The sequence below is a fragment of the Rhinichthys klamathensis genome, unplaced genomic scaffold (genome assembly GCF_029890125.1).
Source record: "Rhinichthys klamathensis goyatoka isolate OS25496 unplaced genomic scaffold, OSU_Roscu_1.1 h1tg000730l_1, whole genome shotgun sequence".
Lineage (NCBI taxonomy): Eukaryota > Metazoa > Chordata > Actinopteri > Cypriniformes > Leuciscidae > Rhinichthys > Rhinichthys klamathensis.
Window position 1 is genome coordinate 35,001 of NW_026607143.1, and position 27,500 is coordinate 62,500.

The 27,500-nt window shown below is 38.0% G+C and overlaps 1 protein-coding gene and 1 long non-coding RNA gene across 4 annotated transcripts in view; one reads left to right on the top strand and one right to left on the bottom strand.

Annotated features, from left to right (window-relative positions):
- The first annotated feature begins 1,101 nt into the window (after positions 1 to 1,101).
- Positions 1,102 to 27,500, top strand: part of cbfa2t2 (CBFA2/RUNX1 partner transcriptional co-repressor 2) — a 53,786-nt gene continuing 27,387 nt past the window's right edge. For 2 of the 3 annotated variants that reach the window (XM_056242547.1, XM_056242546.1), the window contains exon 1: positions 1,102 to 1,193. In XM_056242547.1, the coding sequence (XP_056098522.1) occupies positions 1,166 to 1,193 (28 nt within the window). In that variant the 5' untranslated portion in view covers positions 1,102 to 1,165. Of the gene's footprint in view, positions 1,194 to 23,296; positions 23,467 to 27,500 lie in introns of those variants that run through there. The other variant, XM_056242548.1, reaches the window with a different exon arrangement.
- On the bottom strand, positions 2,035 to 3,278 carry LOC130077338 (uncharacterized). The gene is made up of 4 exons (XR_008805735.1): positions 3,225 to 3,278; positions 3,069 to 3,122; positions 2,348 to 2,405; positions 2,035 to 2,249 (listed from the first exon to the last, which is right to left on the bottom strand). It is a non-coding gene; the product is annotated as an uncharacterized LOC130077338 (long non-coding RNA).

Consider the following 27,500-nt stretch of genomic DNA (forward strand, 5'->3'; position numbering starts at 1 on the left):
ACTAGAATGTTTTCTTTTGGAAAAAAAATATTTAAAAAAATATATAAATAATATATATATATATATATGATCTCAGCTCATGTACAGTATATATATATATATATATATATATATATATATATATATATATATATATAAATGTACACATCAGGAACCCTAACATTATATATATAGGCTACATAAGTATAGCATTCCATCAAAACTTCTAAAAAATATTCTACTAATTTATTTTCTAAAATATAACATACATCAGTGTTGATATTTCCAACTAAAACTATTTAAAATGGTTTTTGTTATTTGAATTAAAGCTAAAATAAAATATATATATTGGACAGAAAAAATCACATTTAAAAATAGGCTAATAAACAAAAAATAATAATTTTACAAATTTTATAAAATATAAGTTTATGTTGAAGGACTAAAATGACTAAATCTGAAATAAACCTAAAGCTAAATAGAAATATTTAAAGAACCTAAAAATAAAATACACTTGAAAAGATACAAACAAAAGCTAATTTAGAATATTAATAAATACTGTAGAAGTATATAAATTATAAATAAAAAAATAATACTAAAATAACATGCTGTTATAAGTGAGCTCATATTGATTGAGAGCCTGTATGGAATAGTTATTCTTTAATAGCCTCCGTTTAATATAATAAAAAGTGTACTTTAATATATTTATAATATATGGTCCTGAAATTCACATAATGGTACATGACCAATATAAACCAGAGGAACAGTATTATCATTGTATGTGTTTGTGTGTAGGACATTTGAGGATATGTCCCATGGGTTTACCATGTTTTCTGGGAATAATACCAAAGTGATGCAATGGCTTCATGTAATCATGTATTATTATGGTATATGACACTATAATCACCATAATATACATCAAAGTAACATCATAGCATCACTGTACCATGTATATCACCACTGATCAGATTCATTGTAAGAGTGTGTGTAGACTGTAGCTCCGCCTCCAGTAATAAACATGCCAGAGATGCTATCAGTGTGTTCAGACCCCCATCAGACACACACACACACAAACACACAAACACAAACACACCGAGTCCGTGGAACTATAGTGAAGGAGACTGGACTACAACACCACTGAACACACACACCTCGGCTAGAGTCTGTCAGCGCGCGAGAAGAGCTCAAGATGGTCGGGATTCCGGGCGCGTTTCAGTGTAAGTGCACTCCCAGATAGCAATGAGTCGGCGGACCACCGTCGGTTCTCCGGCGGCAGTAGAAGCGTCAGAATGGCGACATCGCAAACACGTTGGACGGCGCACCACCGGCGGCAGCCGCTTTTTAAAAGCGGCAGCCGCCTTCCTACCGCCTTCGTTAAGCGGCCGGCCCGCGGGCCAACCGCCGTTCCGCCGCCTTTATATTGAAGGCCGTCCTTCCGCGGCCCGCCGGAGGCAAACGCTATTTTCGAGCGCTCTGCCGCCGCTTATTCTGGCTATATATATATTTTTTATTTATTTATTTATAGCATGCAGTTTATCAAGAATAATGATTGCTCAAACCAGACAAATTTATAATTGGCATTTTTATTCTACATTTCAAAGTACAGTAACTGTCATTTAAACAAGATGTTTCAGATCACTGAAACATAACAGAAAAATAAATAAATCAATATACTAACATGCAGGTTTCCAATTCAATTTTGGTTAAACAGCCTTACAAGCAAATTACAACACTTACAATAAGTGTTCATATAAAAAGGACAGCTCTAGGGTAAAAAATTACCAGTAAACATTATGACAAGTAAAGAGGATATTTGATACCAAATAATGTGCAAGATACCAAATAAATAAAAGTATAACTACATTTACAAACCATTTCTAACAATATGATAAGTGGTAGTAATTTATAGTAAAGCTCTGGAGTAGAATAGGCCATTATAACCCCAATGCTGACCTGTGGCACAAGGATTTACAAGCTTTATTTGAAAAAGAAAAAAAGAAAGTAATTTCCACAGTGAGTGAGTGTAGTCTGACACTTCTGACTTCTTAAAGGGTCTTGATTCTACTGACTGCAAGATAAAGAAAGGATTCCAGTTGTCAGTGATTCTGGGGTGTCAGTAGTCAGTCTAGTTTTAAGTGGTCGGCTGTGGGTCCCTCTCAGCTGTGCGGCGCCTTTTTCTGCCTTCACGGTCAGATGCTCCTTTCAGGTAACGCGTAACGTTAACCTGGACCGCCTCATCAGTGCATCCTGGGTTGCCGGGTCCTTCCGGATGGCTAATATAGAAAATACAGATCTGTCATTTAATTTGAATTGCATGAGGACAATAGGACATACACATCTACTTAAATCTAAAAAAAAATATCCAACTTACTTTGAACAATGGTCTTCAGGAACATGTCTCTAAAACATGCTTTATCCCCTACACCAAGCTGAAAATCCAAAAAAGTGTTACAAATTACATTTCTCTGAAGCTTCTCATAAATAAATAAAAAATGTGAAAGGCTAAGGATTCAGACTGTAATATATGCAGTATACAATGTTAAATTGTACTTTATATCTAGGTCTACTACATGTACAGGTAGCCCCAGTGGGAATTAAACCGACAACCACAGGTGCTGTTTGCAAGTTGTACCTAATTGCTCAGTGCAAGCAAACGTCTTCAACATTGTTTGTTGAACTTGCTTCACCTGCTCTTGAAGTAAGATTTTACAATTCGTATTTTTATATGTAATATTGTAGTGTTTATTATAAATGATTTATCTGTGCACTTCATTATTCTTTTAAAATTCATGTAGCCTTATAATCTTTAATCAAATACGTTACCCTTCCCTCCCCCCTCGAAACGACTTCTCTTCTCTTCCGGTCATGTGCTATGGCGCGAGGGCGTGGCAACTCCCCTCAAACCGTGCTATGAGCAGAGATGGAGAACAGGAGCGCTAGAGTAAAACCCTGCCCTCCGTTCAATATACCGTTTCACTTTTAAATACGTCACAACACTGGAGAAAAGTCGTTTGTAACTTCCGGTTCATGCCGACTTCAAATAGAAGCAATAGTTTCCAAGACAAAAAAACTTCACAAATAACATCACTTACATTTACTCAAACTCTTGGCTCTGTGAAGTGGAGTCTGGATTACTGGGGAGAAACCTGGTAGCGAGAAAGAGGAAACAGAAATTTGAAAATCTAACAAATGGTATAGTTTAGTGGCAGGATCACAAATCCAGCATAACAGCAATAGATTTTACATACCAGTTCAGCATTTTCCTGGTTTTCTGGAATTGATGCATCTTTCTAGAGTTTTTTTTCTTGAGACTTACAAGATTCTAGAGTAGGGAATAATGAATATAAGAGTCAGTTATCCACAATAAACAGAAAATAAATTACACAGATGAAATACAGGAAAATCAAATACACAAGTCAGACCCATTTACCTGCTCCCTTCATGAACTTAAAATGATGTTTCTCCCAGGTGCTGTGTGGAGGTGTGCAGAGGATGGCTAAATTGTTGCCTTCGTCTTTTTGCTGAGGTTAAATGGGGGCCAATGGCACATGCTCTCGCTGAGCCACTCTTGCGGAACCACTGCAAATGGCAGATCCTCCTCGTTGATAAACTGAACAATGTGAACCATCTAAAATAGAAGAACATTTTGCATAAAGTATACTTTTTGATTAATTTCCAGGCAAAATCAATAACATTAAAATGCTCACCCCTTCAAAAAACGAGTCATTTTCACAAGTGGATCAACAGAAAACCATGTTCAGAAAAACACAATCATATACATATACACACATATATACATACACACATATATATATATATATATATATACATATATATATATATATATATATATATATATATATATATATATATATACACACACACACAGTTATTTTTGTAAGAAAACACCAAAAGTTAAACTTTCTAGATGTAAAGCTTTCTTTCTAGATGTAAAGCTTTGGCGATCTACTGTAGCTAGATACATTTCAACATGTCGAACATGCTTGAATTCAGTGAGTAAAAAAGGCGAAGCAGCATGTGTTAGCTAACACTGTAAGTTAAACTAGACTAGCAGCATGGTTGTCGAATCAAACAAAACATCATTATGTTTAGTTAGAAAACAACACAAGTTATACTGATCAGTCTTTCTTGTCGTAAAGATGTTGCTAACGTTACCATTCCCACGTGGGCGGGAGAATTGTCCTTCAGGATTTGGTTACGTAAGTTAGTTAATTATTCGACTGACCAATACTATCTTAAACCACATACTGTAGTAGGCCTACTCACACTTGCATAAACATACGTAAATATAGTTAAAAGAAGAAAAGAAAAAACTAACGCCAGGAAGAAACTAAGTAACGTTAGCCTAACTAACATTAGCTATGTCAGAAACATGACGCAAACTTTGTAAACAGGCTAACTTACTAGCTTGACTAGTAAGGCAAGAACATATTTGAAAAAGATGAACTAAAAATGTAAAAAATGAACATAATATTGCGTTACACAAAAAGGAAAAATGTACTTACTTTAAAGATCGTAGTCAATGACTAGATAGGATATCGTCTCCAAATACTGAAATCGTGTGACGAGTGGCCACTGTTGTGTTGGTAAATCTGCTTCCGTTTTTTAGGTACTGCCCCTCTCGGCCGGTGGATGTACTTCTCTGTTTGTGCTTTAATACTTTCTTAAACATTTGTACAGATTGCAAAACTCGCTATTGCAAATGAATCCCTTATACCTGTAAAAGGTAAAATAAATAAAAAAATCGAACTTGTAAAAAAATGAAAGACATAAACGAAATTTCCTGGGGTGACAGAGAGACAAAATATTTCTAAATATTTCACTTTATCTTTCAGGTCAAAACAGGGATTTTCATGTTTATTATAAATATTACCATGGTTGCAAATTAATAAAAAAAATCTAAAGCATACCCAAGCTTTTGGCCAAGTTGCAGATGTCTTTCACTGTTCACTGATTTCAGGCATTGGTTAAAAGTCTAACTTCATCCATTTATTCTGCTAAATTGTTCATACCATGAATGAAATATTTATTTTAAAACCTAATCAGAATCAGAAAGATATTTATTGCCAAGTAAGTTTTACAAAAGGAATTCTTTTTGGACTATTTGTGCATCTCACTTGTGCATAAATCAAAGAAATGAATTGTCACCTTAAATAAAATAATTCTATATATTTTACATAGGCCTATCACTGAATCGCTTCAGAGTTTCAACGTAATTTAAATGTATTTTCCTAAACCTTATCATGGAATCAGACTGAGTCAAATCTGTTATAAACCCTATAATGACTTTGGTACCTAAAAATTTGATATAATTCACATAATAATTATAATCGCTTTAAATGTGAAAGTTAAAATGCTGTCAGTTCCACTCATGCCAATGACATGGCTGGTCGATTTCAAAGCGGCTTGCCGCCAGCCGGCCGCGGTTCATTTAGACGGCGGCAACCGCCAGAGAGAATGAAGTCGGCGGCCCGGCGGCTGTTCGCCGGCGGCATCTCGCAAGAAATGGGAGTGACGTATTCGGCGGCAAACGTTTCTTCTCCGCCAGCGGGCCGCACCTATAGCCGACAGTTTGGGGCCGGCGGCAAAAAGAAGCCGTGGCGATATTTTTTGCTATCTGGGCTAGTGATTGTGTGTGTTTCTTTGTAGCATTTTGTGCAATTGTCTTACAGTAAGGCGTATTGCGCCATGTCAACAGAAAAATATCAGCGGGAATAGCACATATTTAGTGGTGTTATGTTCCATCTATGGTGGTAGGCCTATACAATTATTACAGTCGCTGTTGTTTTGACTGTAATGTATCGTTCTCTCAAAACGTGTATTATTTTCAAGTCGGTCAGTCTGCGCATGCGTGTCATACGAACAGCGCCTCTGGGTCACGAGCGTTCGAAACTCCCGCGTTCTATGCGTTCCATTTGTTGGAACGTTAGAACGCGTTCTGTGTGAATATTAAACGAAATAAATGGCACATCACAACAAAATTAACATAATACATTCAAATGGAACGTCAGTTTATGAAGCTTTCGGGATTTTTTAACTAGTGACAACTAAAGACTTTTTGTTTACTAGCCTATATCATTAAATTGTGTTAAATTGTGCCCTTTTTATCCATTTGCCAATATTTTGTACAATGTCTATGATGATGTCAGAGAGCACAGTATGTTAGGCCACCATTGATTGCCATATTCATATATTTACATGGTAAACTAATCTTATGCTTTTCATTTTTTATAGGCTATCACTAAAAGTAATAAATTATGTTTAATTATTAATAAATAATGTACAAGTTATAAGGTACTTAAAATACCACAGCATTGCCATTTTCTGTAAGCACCATGGTATTACTATAGTATTCTTGGAGTACCATATACCATAGTACTTTGATATCATCACCCTAGTTTTTTGCCAATGTGTGTGGACATTGTTCTCCCATGATTGTTTGTTTGGACACTAAAATGATGGGTATATCATGGTGTTCTTTGAAGTGCTGTAATGAAGCACAAAATAAAGCGCAGTGGTATATTTGCATGCTAATGCAATGGTTTGTGTTTGGGAAGGGCAAGCTGTCTGTATAGCATGCTAAGCCAGCTCTAATCTGTTTCGAGGGTCGGAGACGGACCCTCTCTTGTGTCTCACTGGAGGATTTGGCGTTAATCCCTTCAGCAAAGTTTCACACCATCTGGACTTCAGTGCAGCTCAGTGGACTGATCTACAGGAGCACTGTGTGTGTGTGTGTGTGTGTGTGTGTGTACAATGAAATGTCATGGTGCCACAGCAGTGCTGTCGGGGTCACTCGTGCTCGAGAATAACGCAGGCCATTGTTTTATCCCTGGGGTTTGTTTCTTTGGCCTGAATAACTAATGCATCTAATAGCTGATGATGCTGGAGATCATGTGATGGTCATGTTGACCACTGGAGGGCGTGATGGGCTGTAGATGAAGATTGGTTGGATGTTGGTGATTGACTAGTCATGAGCTGAGAGTCAATATCACATTGCCTGTGTCCAGTTTGTTTACAAAAAACATCTGCCATTGCGTAAATACCGTGTCACATACATTTCAGTACCATATCAAAGTACCATATAGTATTACCATTGTATTATTACTGACTGTGGTATTTGAAATATGCCGTGGTACTGAAACTCATATAGCATGCTGTATATCCCAAAATACCATAAATGTCCAGAAAACGTGCTAATACTTTGGTTCATGGCCAACAAACCAATCCATGGTACTTTTTCTGAGTGTTCTTTAAAAAACACATGGTTTAAAAAACATGGTAATACAATAGACCATTTCCAAAACACCAGATTTACAGTTTTGTCCAGAATCCTGGCTGTGTCCATCCCTCTTTAATGAGCCTCCCGTGAGGTTCTGGTGCATTATCCATTTGGAAACGTAAAGCTTTAGGTGTAATTTTCCCCTTCAGCTTTGCCTGGAGCTCTTAAAAGATGGGGAGTTTGTGTGTGTCAGTGTCTGTGATTGTGTGTGTTTGTGTGAGTGTGAGTGAGTGTGTGCGTGCATGCGTGCATGTGCAAGGGCGTGTGTGAGTGTGTGTGTGCGAGTGCGTGTGAGTGTGAGTGAGTTTGTGTGTGTGAGAGAGAGAGAGAGTGAGTGTGTGTGTCAGTGTCTGTGATTGTGTGAGTGTGTGTGTGCGTGTGCAAGTGCGTGTGCGAGTGAGTGTGTGTGTGTGTGTGAGTGAGTGTGTGCGAGTGCATGTGAGTGTGTGTGTGTGAGTGTGTGTGTGTGAGAGAGAGAGTGTGTGTGCGAGTGCATGTGAGTGTGTGTGTGTGTGAGTGTGTGTAAGTGTGTGTGTGTGAGTGAGTGTGTGTGTGAGTGTAAGTGAGTGTGAGTGTGTGTGTGTGTAAGTGTGTGTGTGTGAGTGTGCGTGTGTGTGTGTAAGTGTAAGTGTGAGTGTGTGTGTGTGTGAGTGTGTGTAAGTGTAAGTGTGTGTGTGTGTGTGTGTGTGTGTGTGAGTGTTTGTTGGGGTTGGTTAGATTCCGATCCTCTGACTTGAAGAAAGGAAACACAGGACAAAAGGGCCCTTCAGGTTTGAATTAGCACTTTAATTGCTCTTGGCTCTTGCTGTCGGGGTCTCCAGCGCTGGCAACACGGCGCTCCAGTCCGGTCGCGTGGGAGAGTTTGTGCACGTCAGAAAGAGAGAGTAAGAAGAGTGGGGAATGAGGCATGGGTCTCCACTTGGGTTTTAGCAGCTGTTAGCGTTTAAACGAGGCAATCTTGGGCCGCTTTGGCTTCACGGTTCTCCTCTTAAAGCTGCTGCGAGCTGCGTCCTATTAGCAATTAACCAAAACCCTTTGAGTCCCAGCCATAATAAAATGGATGCTCAGTTCACACAGTTGCAAATGCTAAATCAGACAGACCTAACATCCACGTTTATTCCTCTTTTTAGGTGGTTGCAATGCCATAGATTCATAAAACAGTGTGTTAAAACAGTGTTGAATTTGACTCTTAGTGTGGACGCCATTGACCCCGTTCTTGTGTTTAGCCACTCACCACCAGGCTGTTTTTTGGTGGGAGCGTGTACGCGCTTGTGTGTGTTGGATGGATTATCTCGGAAGGGAAACACAACGCAGTAATTGACATCAGCTCCACCAGATGTTTCTCGTCGCCCACCGCTGCGAGGACAGGCTGTGGAAGATTGAATCCAGATGTCGAGGCTCCACAGCGAATAGTTCTCTCACCACCAGCGAGCGACTGTTGCCCAGAATGCCAGGATTAATACAGGACCGGACCGCCTCTGACCCCGTTTAGAAAAGTCCATTTCACATTTCCTTATACGCTGCTGATTCATCACCAATATTAACCTCGTGTGTTGACAACCGCCTTTGTTTTGATACACTTCATTTAGCATACAAATGAAAAGTCTCATCATTTAGTCATTATTTCTAACTTATAACTTTCTAAAATCTTGCCCTCTTGCTCTTGAATCTCATTTAGACTCAATCATATTCCGCTGTGTCGCATTACGATTGGTTTCGAGACACGTCAGACCCAATAGAGCGCTGAATTGATGATATTTTTGAAGTTTGAATCACCCTGGTTCAATCGGGGGGGGGAACAATAGGATTTTTCCATTTACTCCCTCATGTCGTTCCAAACCTGTAAGACTTTCGTTCATCTCCGAAAAACAAATGAAGATATTTTTAATGAAATCTGAGACATTTCTGACTGTCTAAGCAACTTCCACTTTGAAGCTTCGAAAAGTTAATAAAGAGATTGTAATGCTAATCCATATGAATCGAGCAGGTTAGTCAAAATGTTCTGAAGAGACTCGATTGCTTTATATGAGGAACAGACTGAATTTAGGCTTTTCTAAAGTGTAAGTAAATAATGACCATTTTTTCATTTTAGGTTGAACGAACCCTTTAATCTTTAAAAATGAACAAAGCTTTTTGAAGCCTAAATATAATCGTCAGAAGTAAAAAGCTCATGTTAGGCTTGACACAGTCGCATTACGCTTTCATAACGCTTTTAATCCTTATTTAAAAACATTTTCCCTGAATGTTTGAGTTAGGACAGTTTGCAAGATCTCGGATATAAACACAGTGAGGCTGTGGAGCGAACTGTTCAGAAGTTTAAAGGGTTAGTTCAACCAAAAATGAAGATTACCGGAAAGAACCGGAAGACAATACAATGCTGAATAAAGTCCTAGTTTTTGTTATTTTTGGAGCAAAATGTATTTTCGATGCTTCAACACACTCTAACTAACCCACTGATGTCACATGGACTACTTTGATGATGTCTTTATTTCCTTTCTGGACAAGGACAGTATACCGTACATACATTTACAATGGAGGGACAGAAAGCTCTCGGACTAAATCTAAAATATCTTAAACTGTGTTCTGAAGATGAACGGAGGTCTGACGGGCTTGGAGCGACACGAGGGAGAGTCATTAATGACATAATCTTCATTTTTGGGTGAACTACCCCTTTAAAGTCCGACAACCTCTAGGCCCATCAAGACACATGTTAGCAAATGCCCTTTTTCAAGATAAATAAAAGCTAACAAACATCACACGATTCTGATGTATATCGAAGAATAAAACACGAAAATATCTGGAGCTTCTGAAATTATTTCAGACATTGAATCAGACTTATTTATTTTTAACAACTTTTAAACTTAAATTTCAGATTATTATTCACATAAAACTATCATGTGACTTCTAAAGACTTGGAATATCGCGAATTTACGTTAGTCACATGGAATTTTTTGGTTCTCCATCACCGATTGCTTTTTTTGTGTTTTGTTAGTTAAATGAGACAAATGTTCTTTTGTGTTCCATGAAAGAAACCGATGGTGTGTAAATGATAACAGAACAAACATATTTTTCGGTGAACTATCCTTTCACAGACCTTTTCTCAGATTCCTCGAGCATCGGTGCGTTTGAATTGTTCTGCGATCGTCTGCAGGGGCTGATGATGGTTATCTGCGATCAGCTGATCCGCCTGTTGCGAACACAAAGCACTGAGAGTTTGGAGGGTTTGGGGTCTTTCTCCTCCTGCACGTGAGTGTGGGATTATTTCGGGACGGCTGATCATGCTCTGAACTTTCTGCTTCTTTCTGCACCGGTGGGAGTTTAAAGAGGGACAAAGACGGCAGTCATTGAGGAGTCTATCAGGGAGGAGCGTTTAAGAGCTTGTGAAAGGGGCTTATCATGCCATTTAAGCTTTTTAAGACCCCCACCATACACACACACACACACACTGCTTGAGAACGACCCCTCCACCTCCATCACCCACATTTCTATGGAAATATTTTCTGGAACTTTCTGAAATCTCAGAAGCATTACATGGAAGCGTATTGTATTCACTTGAGGGAAAAAAAATCTACTCTGTTTTTCTGAATTAACGAGTTAATATCTCAGAATTATGAGATAATTTTTCATGGAAAAAAGTTTTTGCTCTGTTTTTCTGAATTAATGACTTAATTATCTCAAAAGTAACTCATTAATTCATGTTTTTCAAGAAAAATTATCTCATAATTCTGAGATATTAATTCAGAAAAACAGCAAAAACTTTTTTTTCATGAAAAATTATCTCGTAATTCTGAGATATTAACTCGTTAATTCAGAAAAACAGAGCAAAAACTTTTTTCCATGAAAAATTATCTCATAATTCTGAGATATTAACTCGTTAATTCAGAAAAACAGAGTAGATTTTTTCCCTCAAGTGAATGCAATACATTAGAGACGCTGATGCACAGTTGAATCTCTTGATCAAATATCCAGGTATTATTTAACCTTAAAAAATAAACAAGAAAGTATATTTTTTATATTTATATTTTTAAGACCATTAAGATCTTTTTTTTTTGCATTGTAACATTTAACGTTTTAATGACAATAATATAAAGTTCTCTTGCCCAGATATAAAAAAATCTATATTGTAATATAGTAATTAACGTTAATTAGGGCTGCACGATTTGGGGAAAATGTCATATTGCGATTAATGAGGTCAATATTGCGATTGCGATATGCGATTGCGATATAATAAACAAATGGTTTCATGAGTCAACTTGCTTGGTTCTAAAGTAAAATGCACACACAGATTAGTGATCATTCTGTGTATTAATGTGTTTTTCTCAACTCAAACTAGCAACAACAACTAAATGATTGATAACACCTATAATGATCAATAAACCATTGATGTCTGGATAAAAATGACGACACCCCCCACATTTTAAACGTTAATTATAGCCATCCAACATTACAGTGATTCCATCAATACAATTGAAAGCTATCAACTTTTAAAATATTTATTAGGCTTAAAAAAAATAACAGCTTTTAAATTAAGTGAACTTCAAACAATCCTCACATAAACCCATAATAAATGCCATATTTACCTGTGCCCTTCCTGTCTTAACAGGTAGGATTGAGGATTTATATACAGATTTATATACAGAAAGTGAATAAAGTTATCAAACAGTCTGCGCTGCATGAATTATAAATTATATATAGACTAATCCTTATTAAAGCTACAAAACTTCTTTAGTCAAGAGCAGTGAGTAATTTTCTGTTCCCTTTGTTCTTTGATTAACTTTACTGAAGGAAAGCTTTATTCGCTGCTGGCCCTTTAAGAGCAGCCGTTGCCGAGACGCGGATCTCTCACGCGCCTCATTCTCTCACAAGCACAACTCTTTCGTCCATCATAAGACTGCTCTTATGTTATGAAGATAATCGACCAAACGACATTTTGGCATAATTGTGTGTGTGTTATTGTTAGTTCAAGCTCGAAAGAGAACTGTATTCTGGCACGCGGTCTGTGCATGCGCATTATACTGGCGCGCGTTTTTCTGTGAGTCACATTCAGGACATTCACAGGCAGCGCGCTCTCTTTTGACTTATTGTCGTGCATAATGGTTTAAGGCATTTGCACGAATAAGAGCGGGATCATGTAACAAATTTTATATTTTCAAATAAAATCGCGGCATTTTGCGTTATATAATCGCATAGGTTTGACATCGCGATTACGATTGCGATACGATTAATCGTGCAGCACTAACGTTAATAAAACAAATAGTACCATTATGTATACTTATACAAGTGTACTTTACAATTTAAATAATGTAGCTTTTTATTTTGCTTCACAATAATGAGGTTTTTTTTGTTTAGCATTTTTATTTTATTTATGCAAAATGATTTTTCCATAAGATTTTGGTGTGAAACATTAATATTTTTACAATGTATCTTTGAAATATTCTTGACAAGTTTTTGTGAGATTCCCCCATAGAATTTAAAAATGAAAATAAATCTAGCGGTTTACATTACACTATTCCTATCCACCTTATTCCTGACAAGCTTACTGCGTTTTGAATTATGGGCGGCACTTCCGGTTTGGGGAACTTCCATTCAAAAAGACTGAAACGAATCATTTCAAATCATAAGGTTGCCCTACAAATAAACCTGATCCGTCAGTTTGACTTAATGAGCAATCAGTTTTCTTTCATGTTTTATCTAAGAATAACATGAGAATAACGTAAAACTTGGTATTTTAACGTGACATGTTATAACAAGAATATCCATAGTAAGAGCTCTGCATTCTTTTCCTCACGATTATTTTCTTTTTTCCTTTTGAATTCCGCTGTAATAGTATGACAAAGGTCAACACATACTGCACATTTGTGGTCTGTTCTCCCGATTTAATTTACTATGCATACCATTAATAATTCACTGGGATCCTCTCCAAATCCTCACGTCTCTTTCCAGGTTTGGTTTCACGGGTAAATACAATTTATTATCTGTCAAAATGACTGAAATCACTTTAAAATAGTATCACGTAATGCTGAAGTAAAACACTTTTTTATTAAGGCAACGTTACATAATACAGATCACCACAGTGATATTTAACCGACCGATTTAGCTGTGGAAAGTTGCTTTTGAGATTATTCATGGTCTGTTGAAAGTTAGCTTGTTGATGCTTTTACACTTTTAAATGTCCTTTTAATGTTCAATGGTTGAAGGGTGAGTAGAATAATGTAATGTCATCGTAAAAGGTTTAAAAATCTATTATTGCGTCCATAGAGCTTAGTCTTTCACTGATTGTTTACATCTTACCGGAAGTTACACCCATAATTCGCGCAAAGCGTCATGGGGCGCAGGAATACTGTGGATACATGTTTTCCTTTCTTCCTGTCTCTTTATTTCTCTCTCTCTCTCTCTCTCTCTCTCTCTCTCTCTCTCTCTCTCTCTCTCTCTCTCTCTCTCTCTCTCTCTCTCTCTCTCTCTCTCTCTCTCTCTCTCTCTCTCTCTCTCTCTCTCTCTCTCTCTCTCTGTCTGATGGGAAATCCAGCTGTTTTGTGGCTGTCAGTGGCCCACGGACTATATAAAAAAAGGGGATAAAAATTGCCTTCAGTCCAGACTGTGAGAACTGACCAGAGCGTTGACATTGAGACCTGATGTGTGTGTGTGTGTGTGTGGGTGTGTGAGAGTGTGTATACTGTGTAACTGTTTCCCATGCTTCAGGCCATACGGCCGCATTAAACAGGATGTCTGTGTCACATTTCAATGATCCATTATATTTCTCCTGTAGAATTGGCAGTGGTGCTTCTGAATGAACGTGAAAGTGAATGAGACGCTTTATTTGTGTCTGTTTTTGTGAGTGCTGTAGTGATATCTCCCCCATGAAACACTCCCGTGAAAATGAGTGTGAGTTCCAGCATGTCAATGTGAGTGAACGAATCAGTCCTGTGAGTCGGCTCTTTTCAATGAACTAGTTCATGAAATACTGAACAATTCAATTGTGAAGAGGATTGTTTCTGTCTGAGAACAGAACCTAGTGAGCTCAATCATTACCTACATAGGCAGCATACTACCTTAAATGAAACCTCATAAGTTAACATCTGTTAAAAGCTAGATAGGCATTAGGTTTTGAAAATGTGATGATGTAAAGTAACTGATGAATCATTTTTTGAACTGGTTCATTAAGACAAACTGTTTGAAACAACCAATTCACCAAAATGATTCAGGCATTCCAGCACTAGTAAACATGCCAAAGGGATTGTGGGAAACGGTGGTCTTGACAAGCCAGAACAGATCCTGCAATCCAACCTTAGGGAAGGCATGATTACACACACACACACACACACACACACACACACACACACACACACACACACACACACACACACACACACACACACACACACACACACACACACACACACACACACACACACACACACACACACACACACTCGAGATCCCCTTTCCCTTCTTATCTGCACAACTATAATTAAGTCCTTGGTTTACATTGTAAAAAGCCCCATGGGTGCTCTCTTTCTGTCTCTCTCCGTCTCTCTCTCTGTCTCTTTCTCTCCAGGTGTTCTCTATACATACTCCATCAGAACCACCTGCAAACACAGGTGTGTGTGTGTGTGTGTGTGTGTGTGTGTGTGTGTGTGTGTGTGTTTGTGCCAATAACACAGCTGCTCTCATGCCTTGAGGCCAAAAATGGACTGAGAATTCAGAATAAACACAGGTGTGCTTCAGGAGAACCAGAGATATAGACTTTTTTTTTCTTGTTTCAAGCTGTTTTTCTGCTGCTCATACTATTTATGATGCATGCATTATATGTATTTGCAAATGCAATATTTTTGTGTGTTTATATACATGCACATGCATGTTTGTTTGTATATGTATGCAAGTAAAAGGAAGAATAAGGGAGAATAAATTATGAATAATTTACTGGCATTGTGTGAATATGCAATTGTAAAAAAGTTAATATAACAGTGTTAAGTAAAAGTTAAGTATATCTGATTATGAGTATTTTAATATGTAATATTTTATCATTTAACATAACCTTTTTATGTAATCCTGATCAGTCATGTTATTCCAAGCATGCTTGACCTGCTGACTTTGGCTAAATACTGTTTCACATATTATTTGTATGCATTTTTAAGCAGCAGTTATAGCAGTATCCTATAATCTAATCCGAACACAGTCTCTTTCATCGAATCTCTTTCTCTCATCTTGTCTTAGATTTCGTTCGGCATGGATCCCACACATAATAGCCCAACGCACAGCTCTTTGTGTCTCCCCATTACAGCTGTGTTATCTCTTCCATGCTTTCATCCCACTCGGATGAGATTACGGATGCATTTTTTTTAATAGCGCAACTTGTATTTGAGACATACACCTCCATATCAGGCTCAAGGTCACTGCCTACGTCCTTCTTTCTTCCTCAGAAAGCGTTCAGACATGTAAATCACACCTACAAATGTGTGAATGTCATTGCACTAGAAAACTACGTTAAAAATAACTAGTGAAGACATAAAGGTTTCTCATGCATTTGAACGGATTTAACCTAAAAGTGTTGATTTTATGCCCACACGTTCATTATTTGATCATTTAAGTCTAATAAACTAATATTTTGTATTCAATGCAATGACATTCAAGTGTTGTTCGGGCGGCTGTATGTCAGTTATCTGTGTTGACTAACTGAATAAAGTGATCGTATGGAAGTCTTAAATATAGTCTGGAGGTTGTTTACACTGGGGCGTCGTCGTCAGACCTGGTTTGGGACTTGACCTCTTCGGTATGGAGCGGTGTGTGTTTCTCTGATCTACTTCACATCAGTTCTTCTCTTGTAAAACAAGGCAGTGAATTCCTCTTCGTCACTTTAAAAGAGATTCTCCGAGAAACCTTCAGTTCGCAAGGTTCATGTCAGATGAAGAGCTGACACCCGGCCTGCTGTTCTCTGACTTTTTTAGCTAAATAATAAAAGATTAATGTGTTAAATATGAAATGCAGAAAATGCAAAATAACCATTTTTATTTCCAATATTTCTGAATTAAACATGCGGCATCTTGAGGTCACATGACAGTGCCGCATAATGCTGTTATTTAAACATTTATTGTTGAATACTTCGTATTGTTTCACATGCATTTTTGTATATACACTGACAAAACATTGGTGATGCAGAAATACATTTCACAAAGAAATGGCAATTAACACTTTGAATTAAACGTGGAATTTTGAAGTAGAACGAATAGTATTTTTTACTGTGTACTATATACTGCAAATTATTCAATTCCATTTTGGCGTCAAACAGCTTGTATTGTACTAGTTCTGAGGGACAAACATAATAACATTAATTATTTGCATGCATGAACAAATATGATGGTTATATCATGTTTAAGATTGAGAATGGTCATTATATCTGTCTGACAGTAAAGTGTGTGTGTGTGTTGTCTCCCTTCTTGGCTCCCAAAGTGGAAACTTTAGGTTAGTGTTGCCAAGAGAGAGTGTGACCCACCTCTCATAAATTGTAAGTGCAGACTCGTGCACACACACACACACACACTCGGACAGATGCAGTGTTGGGGAGAAACTACCTTCTAACTTAGCAACACTAAGCCAGTATAGTGTGACAGTATACGAGCTGAACGGTTTGGGGGAGGGTTTGAACACTGTTTCAGATTAAATGAAAAACAAGCATACAACTTACTGAATACTGCACGGCAAATTTAAAAAAATATTTTTTATCATTTGCATGCATTTTTATGCATTGCTGTTTAAATCCTTAAAGCGCTATATGCCACGAAAGACAACTCATTTAGCTATATTAGTGCTGTCAAACGATTAAAATATTTAATCGCATTAATGTCATAGTTAACTCGCGATTAATCGCATTAATGTCATAGTTAACTCGCGATTAATTGCATTAATGTCATAGTTAACTCGGGATTAATTGCATTAATGTCATAGTTAACTCGCGATTAATCGCATTAATGTCATAGTTAACTCGCGATTAATTGCATTAATGTCATAGTTAACTCGGGATTAATTGCATTAATGTCATAGTTAACTCGCGATTAATTGCATTAATGTCATAGTTAACTCGCGATTAATTGCATTAATGTCATAGTTAACTCGCGATTAATCGCATTAATGTCATAGTTAACTCGCGATTAATTGCATTAATGTCATAGTTAACTCGCGATTAATCGCATTAATGTCGTAGTTAACTCGCGATTAATCGCAATTAATCACACATTTCTATCTATTCTAAATGTCTCTTGATTTCTTTTTGTCCCATTATTTTTTCTCATTTTAATGCTCTTATCAACATGGAAAAGTGGATCGGCTTGCTTTGTGCAAATGTTTTTTATTGAAAACAACATTGGCATATACTGTGTTCAATTTCACACTAACATTCTCACTTGGAGCAAATAATCTCTCACACAATGTAACACTGTCCATCAATAAAAGGGTGAAAGAAATACTGAGAGGTCCTGATATTGACGAGGGGGCGGAGCATTCGCATCAGCTGTGTGTGTGTGTGTGTGTGTGTGTGTGCTTGGCCATCATCAAGTGGTATTTCAGACTGGACGTGCTGCGATGATGATAGCTCAGTTCACAACGACAAAACACACAGATCACTTTGGTCTGTCAATGGTACCATTTGGCAACTTTTTAAAAGTAAACTTTCCATTCAGAATCTTATTGGCATCCATTTCGGCGTCTCGCGCTCGTCATCCACTCAAAACGTAACGTTAACCTACTATTTGGCCGGCTTGCAAGCCCAAACAAGTGTGTGTGGCGTGCCTGTTGTTTTGTTTCCGGTCTAGCTAGATCCGCTTGCGCTTTGGTCGACGAAGCAAGAAAACGTCCTCGCACGGCGCAAGCCATTGAAATGAATGGGTTTCATAGCGCCGCGCCGCGTCTGTTGCAAAAGCATGTGAAAAAAACTACAAAGTTTGCTAGGCCAAAAAGACCGTTAATCGCGCGATAAAAAAATTGACGCCGTTAAAACGGGTTTGCGTTAACGCCGTTAATAACGCGTTTAACTGACAGCCCTAATATATAGATATATCATTTCAGTATAGAGCATGTGAGTATTGAACTAATTGGGCTTCAACGGTCAATGTAAACAGCTGAGAAAGAAAACGCGTGTGTATCAGTATATTGGATCCGTGCATTCGCTCTTAAAGTGACAGCAGCCTAATAAACCTGCTGCTGTCTGTGTCATTAATGTGAATCTAACAACGAAAGACAAAGAGAAAATCACTCACTGCTCTCTGATGTTTTTCAATTCAGTACATTACCGGATGACCCCAACTCACTCACTTTAACTCACTTCTGGGGACAATTTGGTCCCCAAACTATAAGTAAACACACACACAAAACTCTTTCACACACGTCTCCTCACTTATATACAAACACACTCTGTCTGTATGTCTTGTAAGAGGAGTCGTGTGTGTGTGTGTCAGGCTTTACTTAAACTAATGGCTCCCAGGCGTGCAGCGCGGCCAGACACACTGGAGCCGAGAGCCGAGCAGGAATGCCACTACAAACAGAGAGAGAGAGAGAGAGACTGACGGACGCAGAGAAGTGCTTGGAAAGAGATTTTGGTGTGGAGGAGATTGGATGTGGATTTGGAACAGTGTGTGTGTGTGTGTGTGTGTGTGTGTGAGAGTTCAGGACGAGTGTGTCCACACATCTGTCGCCCTGCTGCGGTACGTCCACAGATGGAGGAAACGTCTTGCAGATGGAATTGAAGGATTGTAACGATTTGGATAGAAACAGGCTCCTGTGCTCTTTATAATGTGTTTAAAAGAACATTTTCACCCAAAATGAAACAATATGACTCGTGCACTTTACATGTGCTCTCGATAAAGGTTCCAAAAGGGGGGATTTTTAATTTTTGGTTCCAAAAAGAACCTTTCACTGAACAGTTCTTAAAATAACCTTTTTTTTTTCTTCTTCTTAGTGTAAAGAATGTTTTATAATCCAAAAAAGCGTTTTACATTATAAAGAAACTGTAAAGATTCCATGGATGTTAAAGGTTCGATGCCAGTAAAGAACCTTTCGAAACAAAACAAAACAAAAATCGATGCTGTTTTAGTCAAAGATATTGACATTTATTTACATATGTAACATAATACTCCTAATAAGCATAGAACATTTCAATGCACATAGCTAAAATAGTCAAGATTAGCATTATTCTCTTGCTTTGTCTGCTATCTTAGATGGTTTTCCACACAGTCACAGTGCATTTTGGTATTGTCTTCATCTTGACGTATACTTGAAGGAAATATACTTTGATAAAATAAGGCATTTCAGAAGCTTTTGTGTTGTTTGTTGCCTTGAAATGCTCTCTAGGTAGGCAGCACACTTTAGTACAGAGCTAGTCTTCTGTCATTCCCAGCACACACACAGTTTTTCATTGGAAACAGGCCTTCTGTGGCGTCTCCATATGTGGTGTAATGGTCACACACTCCTTTCAGATGCATTTCTGAGCAGAAAGTCTTTTTTTTTTGTTTAAGCCAAGCTTTATAGATGTGCATTTACATGCAAATGAAGGGAGCTGGTGTTAACACTCATCAACTCAAGTAGCGGCCCAAACACACTCCCTAAAGAGCACAGATCACTGTTTGTTCACAAGCAACAGGTTTTACATCACTGGTTTGATTTTTACTCTCTCTATGCATGCAATATTTATGATTAACAGCATACGATGGGCTAGTGTGGAGTTAATTCTGATCAGGATTTTTTTCTCTGAAAATTTAAATTATATATATTAAATAATAAATATATTTTATGTACTATCATATATATCTTTTTTTTTTTTTTTTAGGATTCTTTGATGAATAGGAAGTTCAAAAGACTTTTGTAACATTATAAATGTCTTTACTGTCACTTTCGATCAAATTAATTTTTCCTTGATAAATAAAAGTATTGATTTCTTTCCTCCAAAAAATAAAAATAAAATTCTCACTGACCCCAAACTTTTGAACGGTAGTGTATATTAAATAATACATATATTTTATGTACTATCATATATATCTCTTTTTTTTTTTTTTTTTTTTTACATTATATTTACTTTAAAAAAAATCTCAAAATTCACCAAAAAGCCAAGCTGAATGATGATTTCTTTACCAGGTGATAATCTCCAAGTATTGACCGATTAATCAGGCTTGCTGATGTATCGCTCTTTCACTAAACATGATGAAGTCTTGTTATTCCTGCTCGTATCATGTTCCCTTCTCTCTCTGTGATGCCGAAGTCTCTGAGAGTGAGGTCATGCATTTTTTACTTTTCTTTTTTGGACAGGAGGAGAGATTGGCCGCTAGTCAGGGTTGTGTTTATTTGTCCAGAAGTAGATGGAGAAAGAGATAGAGAGCATGTGCGACATGACACCATATTGTAGATAATGTTTCTTATTACATGTCAGAATTTATTAAACTTCGCCTTCCTCGCCCCAGGTGAAAAGAAAATGATCTGACATCATGCACATGAAGGATTTATTAATAATCCTTCGTTTAGAAAGTTTAAAATGTCTGTCCCATCAAACAAGCAAACAGATAAATAAACATATTATCGGTATATTATAAAATTACGAACATAAAACACACACACACACACACACAGTCACAAACCGACCCCTAAATCTACCCATCACAAACACACACACACACACACACACACACACACACACACACACACACACACACACACACACACACTAACCCGACCCCTAAATCTACCCATCACACACACACACACACACACACACACACACACACTAACCCGACCCCTAAATCTACCCATCACACACACACACACACACACACACACACACTAACCCGACCCCTAAATCTACCCATCACACACACACACACACTAACCCGACCCCTAAATCTACCCATCACACACACACACACACACTAACCCGACCCCTAAATCTACCCATCACACACACACACACACACTAACCCGACCCCTAAATCTACCCATCACACACACACACACACTAACCCGACCCCTAAATCTACCCATCACACACACACACACACTAACCCGACCCCTAAATCTACCCATCACACACACACACACACACACACACACACACTAACCCGACCCCTAAATCTACCCATCACACACACACACACACACTAACCCGACCCCTAAATCTACCCATCACACACACACACACACACACACACACTAACCCGACCCCTAAATCTACCCATCACACACACACACACACTAACCCGACCCCTAAATCTACCCATCACACACACACACACACACACTAACCCGACCCCTAAATCTACCCACTACACACACACACACACACACACACTAACCCGACCCCTAAATCTACCCATCACACACACACACTAACCCGACCCCTAAATCTACCCATCACACACACACACACACTAACCCGACCCCTAAATCTACCCACTACACACACACACACACACACACACACACTAACCCGACCCCTAAATCTACCCATCATACACACACACACACACACACACACTAACCCGACCCCTAAATCTACCCATCACACACACACACACACACACTAACCCGACCCCTAAATCTACCCACTACACACACACACACACACACACACACACACTAACCCGACCCCTAAATCTACCCATCATACACACACACACACACACACACACACTAACCCGACCCCTAAATCTACCCATCATACACACACACACACACTCACCCGACCCCTAAACCTACCCATCACACACACACACTAACCCGACCCCTAAATCTACCCACTACACACACACACACACACACACACACACACTAACCCGACCCCTAAATCTACCCACTACATACACACACACACACACACACACACTAACCCGACCCCTAAATCTACCCATCACACACACACACACACACACACACACACACACACACACACACACACACACACACACACACACACACACACACTAACCCGACCCCTAAATCTACCCATCACACACACACACTAACCCGACCCCTAAATCTACCCATCACACACACACACACACACACACACACACACACACACACACACACACTAACCCGACCCCTAAATCTACCCATCACACACACACACTAACCCGACCCCTAAATCTACCCATCACACACACACACACACACACACACACACACACACACACACACACTAACCCGACCCCTAAATCTACCCATCACACACACACACACACACTAACCCGACCCCTAAATCTACCCATCACACACACACACACACACACACACACACACTAACACTAACGCGACCCCTAAATCTACCCATCACACACACACACACACACACACACACACACACACACACTAACCCGACCCCTAAATCTACCCATCACACACACACACACACACACTAACCCGACCCCTAAATCTACCCATCTCACAAAACTTTCTGCATTTTTACATTTTAATAAAAAACTTTAATTACTTTATTTTTATACCAGATTAATAAATGAAGAGGTCTTTAAAGGGAGGTTTTTGGAGAATTTCACTTCTGGGTACAAATTTGTCCACAAAATGTAGTTAAATAGGTACACACACACGCACACAACAGACATTATAAGTATTTCTAGCTCTGTGCTAGTGTGCATCAACAATTGATTTCTCCCGAGCAATCTTACAAGAAACATGTAACATCAGTTAGATCTCATGAGCAATCTTTGAGCAATAATAGCAGTGTTTTTGCATGTGAACAGCGCAAGATGTTGAATAATTCAGGCTAAAGTAACGACACACACAGTATGAGGTGTGATGGGTAACTACTCCCTGTCTCCCTCCCTTACTGGCATGCACTTTGTTTAGCCTTTGAGTGCCAGAGCAGTTAGTTATGTTAATGAGCCTCCTCTAGTTTAATGTATTGAATAGAGCAGCGGTTGATTGGCCAGGAGCCACACGGTGGGCGGGACTTGGGCGGTGACATCATCAGCAATGCAGACAGCACAGAGAGAGAGAGAGAGAGAGAGAGAGAGACTTTGTAAATCCCATAACCCATCTGGAGTCCATCTGTGCCTCGCTGGCGGTGGGAAGGACTCGACTGCAGCGCTCACATATGTGAGAGAGTTGGAGACACATGCCTCACATATGAAAGCGCAACCAGAGTGATTTACATTGTTTGGAATAAGACACGAGCAGGAGAGGACTATCGTAGAGAGGAGGTGAGCTTCATCGGTGTGTGTTACTGCAGAAATCAGGTGCTAGTGCTTGTGTTTAAAGGATATCGTCAGCATGGTATTACTATGGTACTTTTATGTGTGGATTTAAGGGTCTATGGAGAACTCTGTGTTACAAACCGTTGAAATATGCCATGGAAAACCATTATAATAATATGATTTATAATAAGAGGATACCATGGTAACGTTATTCTTGGAAGCATCATTGTAAATAACATTAAATCAAATACTATCACTTTACTATGGTACGTCAACAGTTCTTTCTTCACAGTAAGAGTTAATACTTTTTGATTGAATCATCTGACAGACATGAATGTGGTAATACCGTGGTATCATAAAATTTGGTAATGGTTTAAAAATACACACATGCACTGCTGTCATAGTCCATCTGTTTAGTGCATCTTAATTACTACAATAAGGTGTTTTGTTATATGTCGTATTATTATTATAATACCAATGTTTAAAATTACAATAATAGGAATGGGGTTAAATGAATGCTTTATAGATTTATGTTTTTTTTAAATTCATATATACACAACAAATTCATCATGTGTGTGTATATATCTGGAATAATCAGGAGATTTTGAAATAGGGGCTTTAAAGAGGTCAGTCATGGAAATGAATAACATCATGGAAAGTGTTTCTGCTCCACTTGTAAAATATTTCATCTTCTAGAACTGCTCTTTGCAAATATAATCTCTCTAAAAACCCTTCGTCGTGAATCCAGTGTGATGGTTTGTGTCCCGGTCCACGTGGCAGAAGCTTCAGGTGTGCTGATGCCAGAGGAGAGAGAGGTCGAGTTCATTGCTTTAACTCTCCTTTAACTTGAACGAGTGTGCGTTATTAGTTTTGTGCATGGATGATCAGAGGGTCAATCAATCAATCAATCAATTAGGAATTAAAAGCTTGATGTTGCTCAGGAGACTCAAAGCAAATCCTTCAGGATTTTGTCATACAGTAAAAATATAGAGCTATAAATCATGTTTGAGTTCATATTGAGATCTCTTGCGTTTCATTGTAGACTTTGGCAAATCTGAGCCCAGTTTTTTAATCTCTTATGAAACTCTAGATACGATCACATTGTAATTTAGGTTTTGAGATATCTGAGATGTGCTCAGGACTGATGTTCGTCTCTGAGCGTTGTGTGTTTCTGCAGGTCTGCTGTGTGTCACTTTAACACAATCTACAGCCGAGGACGACTGCACACCGTCATACTGACAGCACAGTGTGTGTGTGTGTGTGTGTGTGTGTGTGTGTTTTATTTCTTTTTTCCCCTGCAGACTTGCTGTCTGCTTTTCTGTACAAACTCAGAGCTTTGGACTGGAATCCAACTAGTGCTGAAAGCATATTTTAGCACCATTTCTAGTGTTTTACTTCAATACTTTGCTTGAGATATTTACTGTGCCTTAGTAGATCAGTTATGAGGTATCAGTTCATAATACTAATGTGTTTTTATATAGGCCTACTACCGTTCAAAAGTTTGAGGTGTAATATTTTTTTGAAAGAAGTCTCTTCTGCTCTCCACTGCTGCATTTATTTGATGCAAAATAAAGTAAAAATTGTGAAATATTATTATAATTTAGAATAGCCATTTTTCTATGTAAATATATTTTAAAATGTAATTTATTCCTGTGATCAAAACTGAATTTTCAGCATCATTACTCCAGTCTTCAGCGTCACATAATCCTTCAGAAATCACTCTAATCATTCTTAAATTCACATTTAATGTATCCTTTATGAATACAAATATCAATTTCTACGTTAAGTATCAAACATTTGAACAGTAGTGTATATTTTTTTATCTCAGAACAATTTATATTTTGAGTTAGATTTTATTTTCTAAGCTGTTTTCAATTTATTTTTAGTCATTTTGTTACGTGTGTTTTTATTAGTGTCTAATTTTAAGTTTTAGTTTATTTACTTTGAGTTATTTTAGAACTTAAACTAAACTCAAATAATAAATATTGCACTTGCAACTATAGCTGAAATATTTTAAATATTTAATTATTATTTCAATATTTAAAAAAAAAAAAAACAGTTAATGTTCATTTAATTTCAAGTAATGAAAATTATTTTAGGGTTTTAGTAAATGTTAATATATTTTAGCTAACCTAGTAGTGTGTATATCATGTTCACCTACAAACACATACCAACAAGTACTGTTGTATATGAATATGATGAGGTCATGACACACACACACACACATCTATAGAGCAGCTGTTGACTAACGCTGAAGGCAGGAAGTTCCACATTAGCTCTGCTAAAGCAACGCTAACTGTCGTCTTGTCATCAAGGCAGCGACGGATCCGAGCGATTAGCCTTAAAACAACCGTTTTACTGTTGCGTCTGATGGAGGTGTGTGTGCGGCCGGCGCTCAATCACACCATTGTCCCGCTTGCCGTTAAAACCTTTGACCTCCTGTGTGGTCCGAGAGTCTGTGGGACATCAGAACAGTCTCTCGTAGCCCTAGTGAAGATGTAGCGCTGGGTGGCTTGTGCTCGATGACCTCGAACAGCACTTTCTGGAGGCCCTCAGGGGCCCCGGAGGAGCCGAGCTTCAGACGTTTTGTCTTTAAGGGCCCCATAATTAGAGGAGATCTAACGGAGCTCGACCCAGCGCTTGTTGTGAGATGTGAGAGCGATGCTATCAAAAGCATAGTACTTTTTATATTTACTATCGTACTAAATGATTAGTGCATCAAGGAATTTACATCATGCTCCTAAACAAATACCATGGTAAATTAAGAGTAAAAAGCAAAGTACATTTTTGGTAGTATTTTGTGTCAAACTTTTCTTAAGTAATTTTAGTATGATTTATGCTGTTATAGTATCAATTAATATTTAGAATTTGCTTTTATTTTTATATTTATAAGTCATTTTGGTATGTGCTTTTATCATTTTTAATAAATATGTCTTCAACTTTAACTTTTGCATCTAATGTGCATATTTTATTTTATTTCAGCCATTTTTCAATTAAAAAAAAATAGTTTTAGTTAACAATAAAAACACTGACATCTATCAGATGTACACCGTGGTACTGTTTTATTTACCATGGTATTTAAATGCTACAGAATTCATGTATCAATCTCCATAAGTGGCACATTTATTGTTCATATTTAGTCCTGATAGTGGACAGCGTGTTGTACATCTGGACTTCAGGCCTGAGACGTGATACAGCTGGTGCAGGGATAGTTTTGTCTGGAGACTCCGGTTATATCAGACATTAACATTTCAACAGACTCTTATCGACTCCGCTTGATCTCGGTGTTTCTAAAATCAAGTGGAATGAGCCAATCAGAGCAGCCGCTGAGTGATTGATAACCCGGCCAATCAATTAGTCCCACTGAGGTCAGAAGGGCAGCAATTCAATGAGCAGATGCTTCCGATGAGCCAAAGGACAGTGACTTTAGTCCTGACACACACACACACACACACACACACACACACACACACACACACACCGGATGCCAAAAGCTTTAGCACAAGCAGTTTCCTATTAGTGGACAATACTGTTATCATCAGTATGTCAATAACTGGTTGTTTCCTTCACTTAATCATGCAAATGTGCATCTAGCTGTGTGTGTGTGTGTGTGTGTGTGTGTGTGTGTGAATGTGTGAAATCCTTATAAATGCAGTCTGACATGCAAATACATCCACAACAGTTTGCAGTGAAGTAAAAAGATAAATAAAATGAGTTAAAACAAGCGAAAATATCTGCAAATAGATTACATTTATTATATATATTCTCTGAAAACGTCTTTATATGTGAAGCAAGTCAATGCATTTTGTTTTAAGGATGTTTAGATCTTTTTTTATTGTAAAACAAGACCAAAATACTGATTAAGGAAATGATTTTGTGCAAAATAACCTTGAATCAAGAACATTAGTGTCAGAAGGTAATATTTACCATGGTACTGAAATTCATGTACTATAGTATTTTAGTATTTTTCCCAAGGTATACCTTGAAAAATACCATGGTATTTTTTTGTGTTTTGTTATACTGGTTTTGTCAGTGTGCTG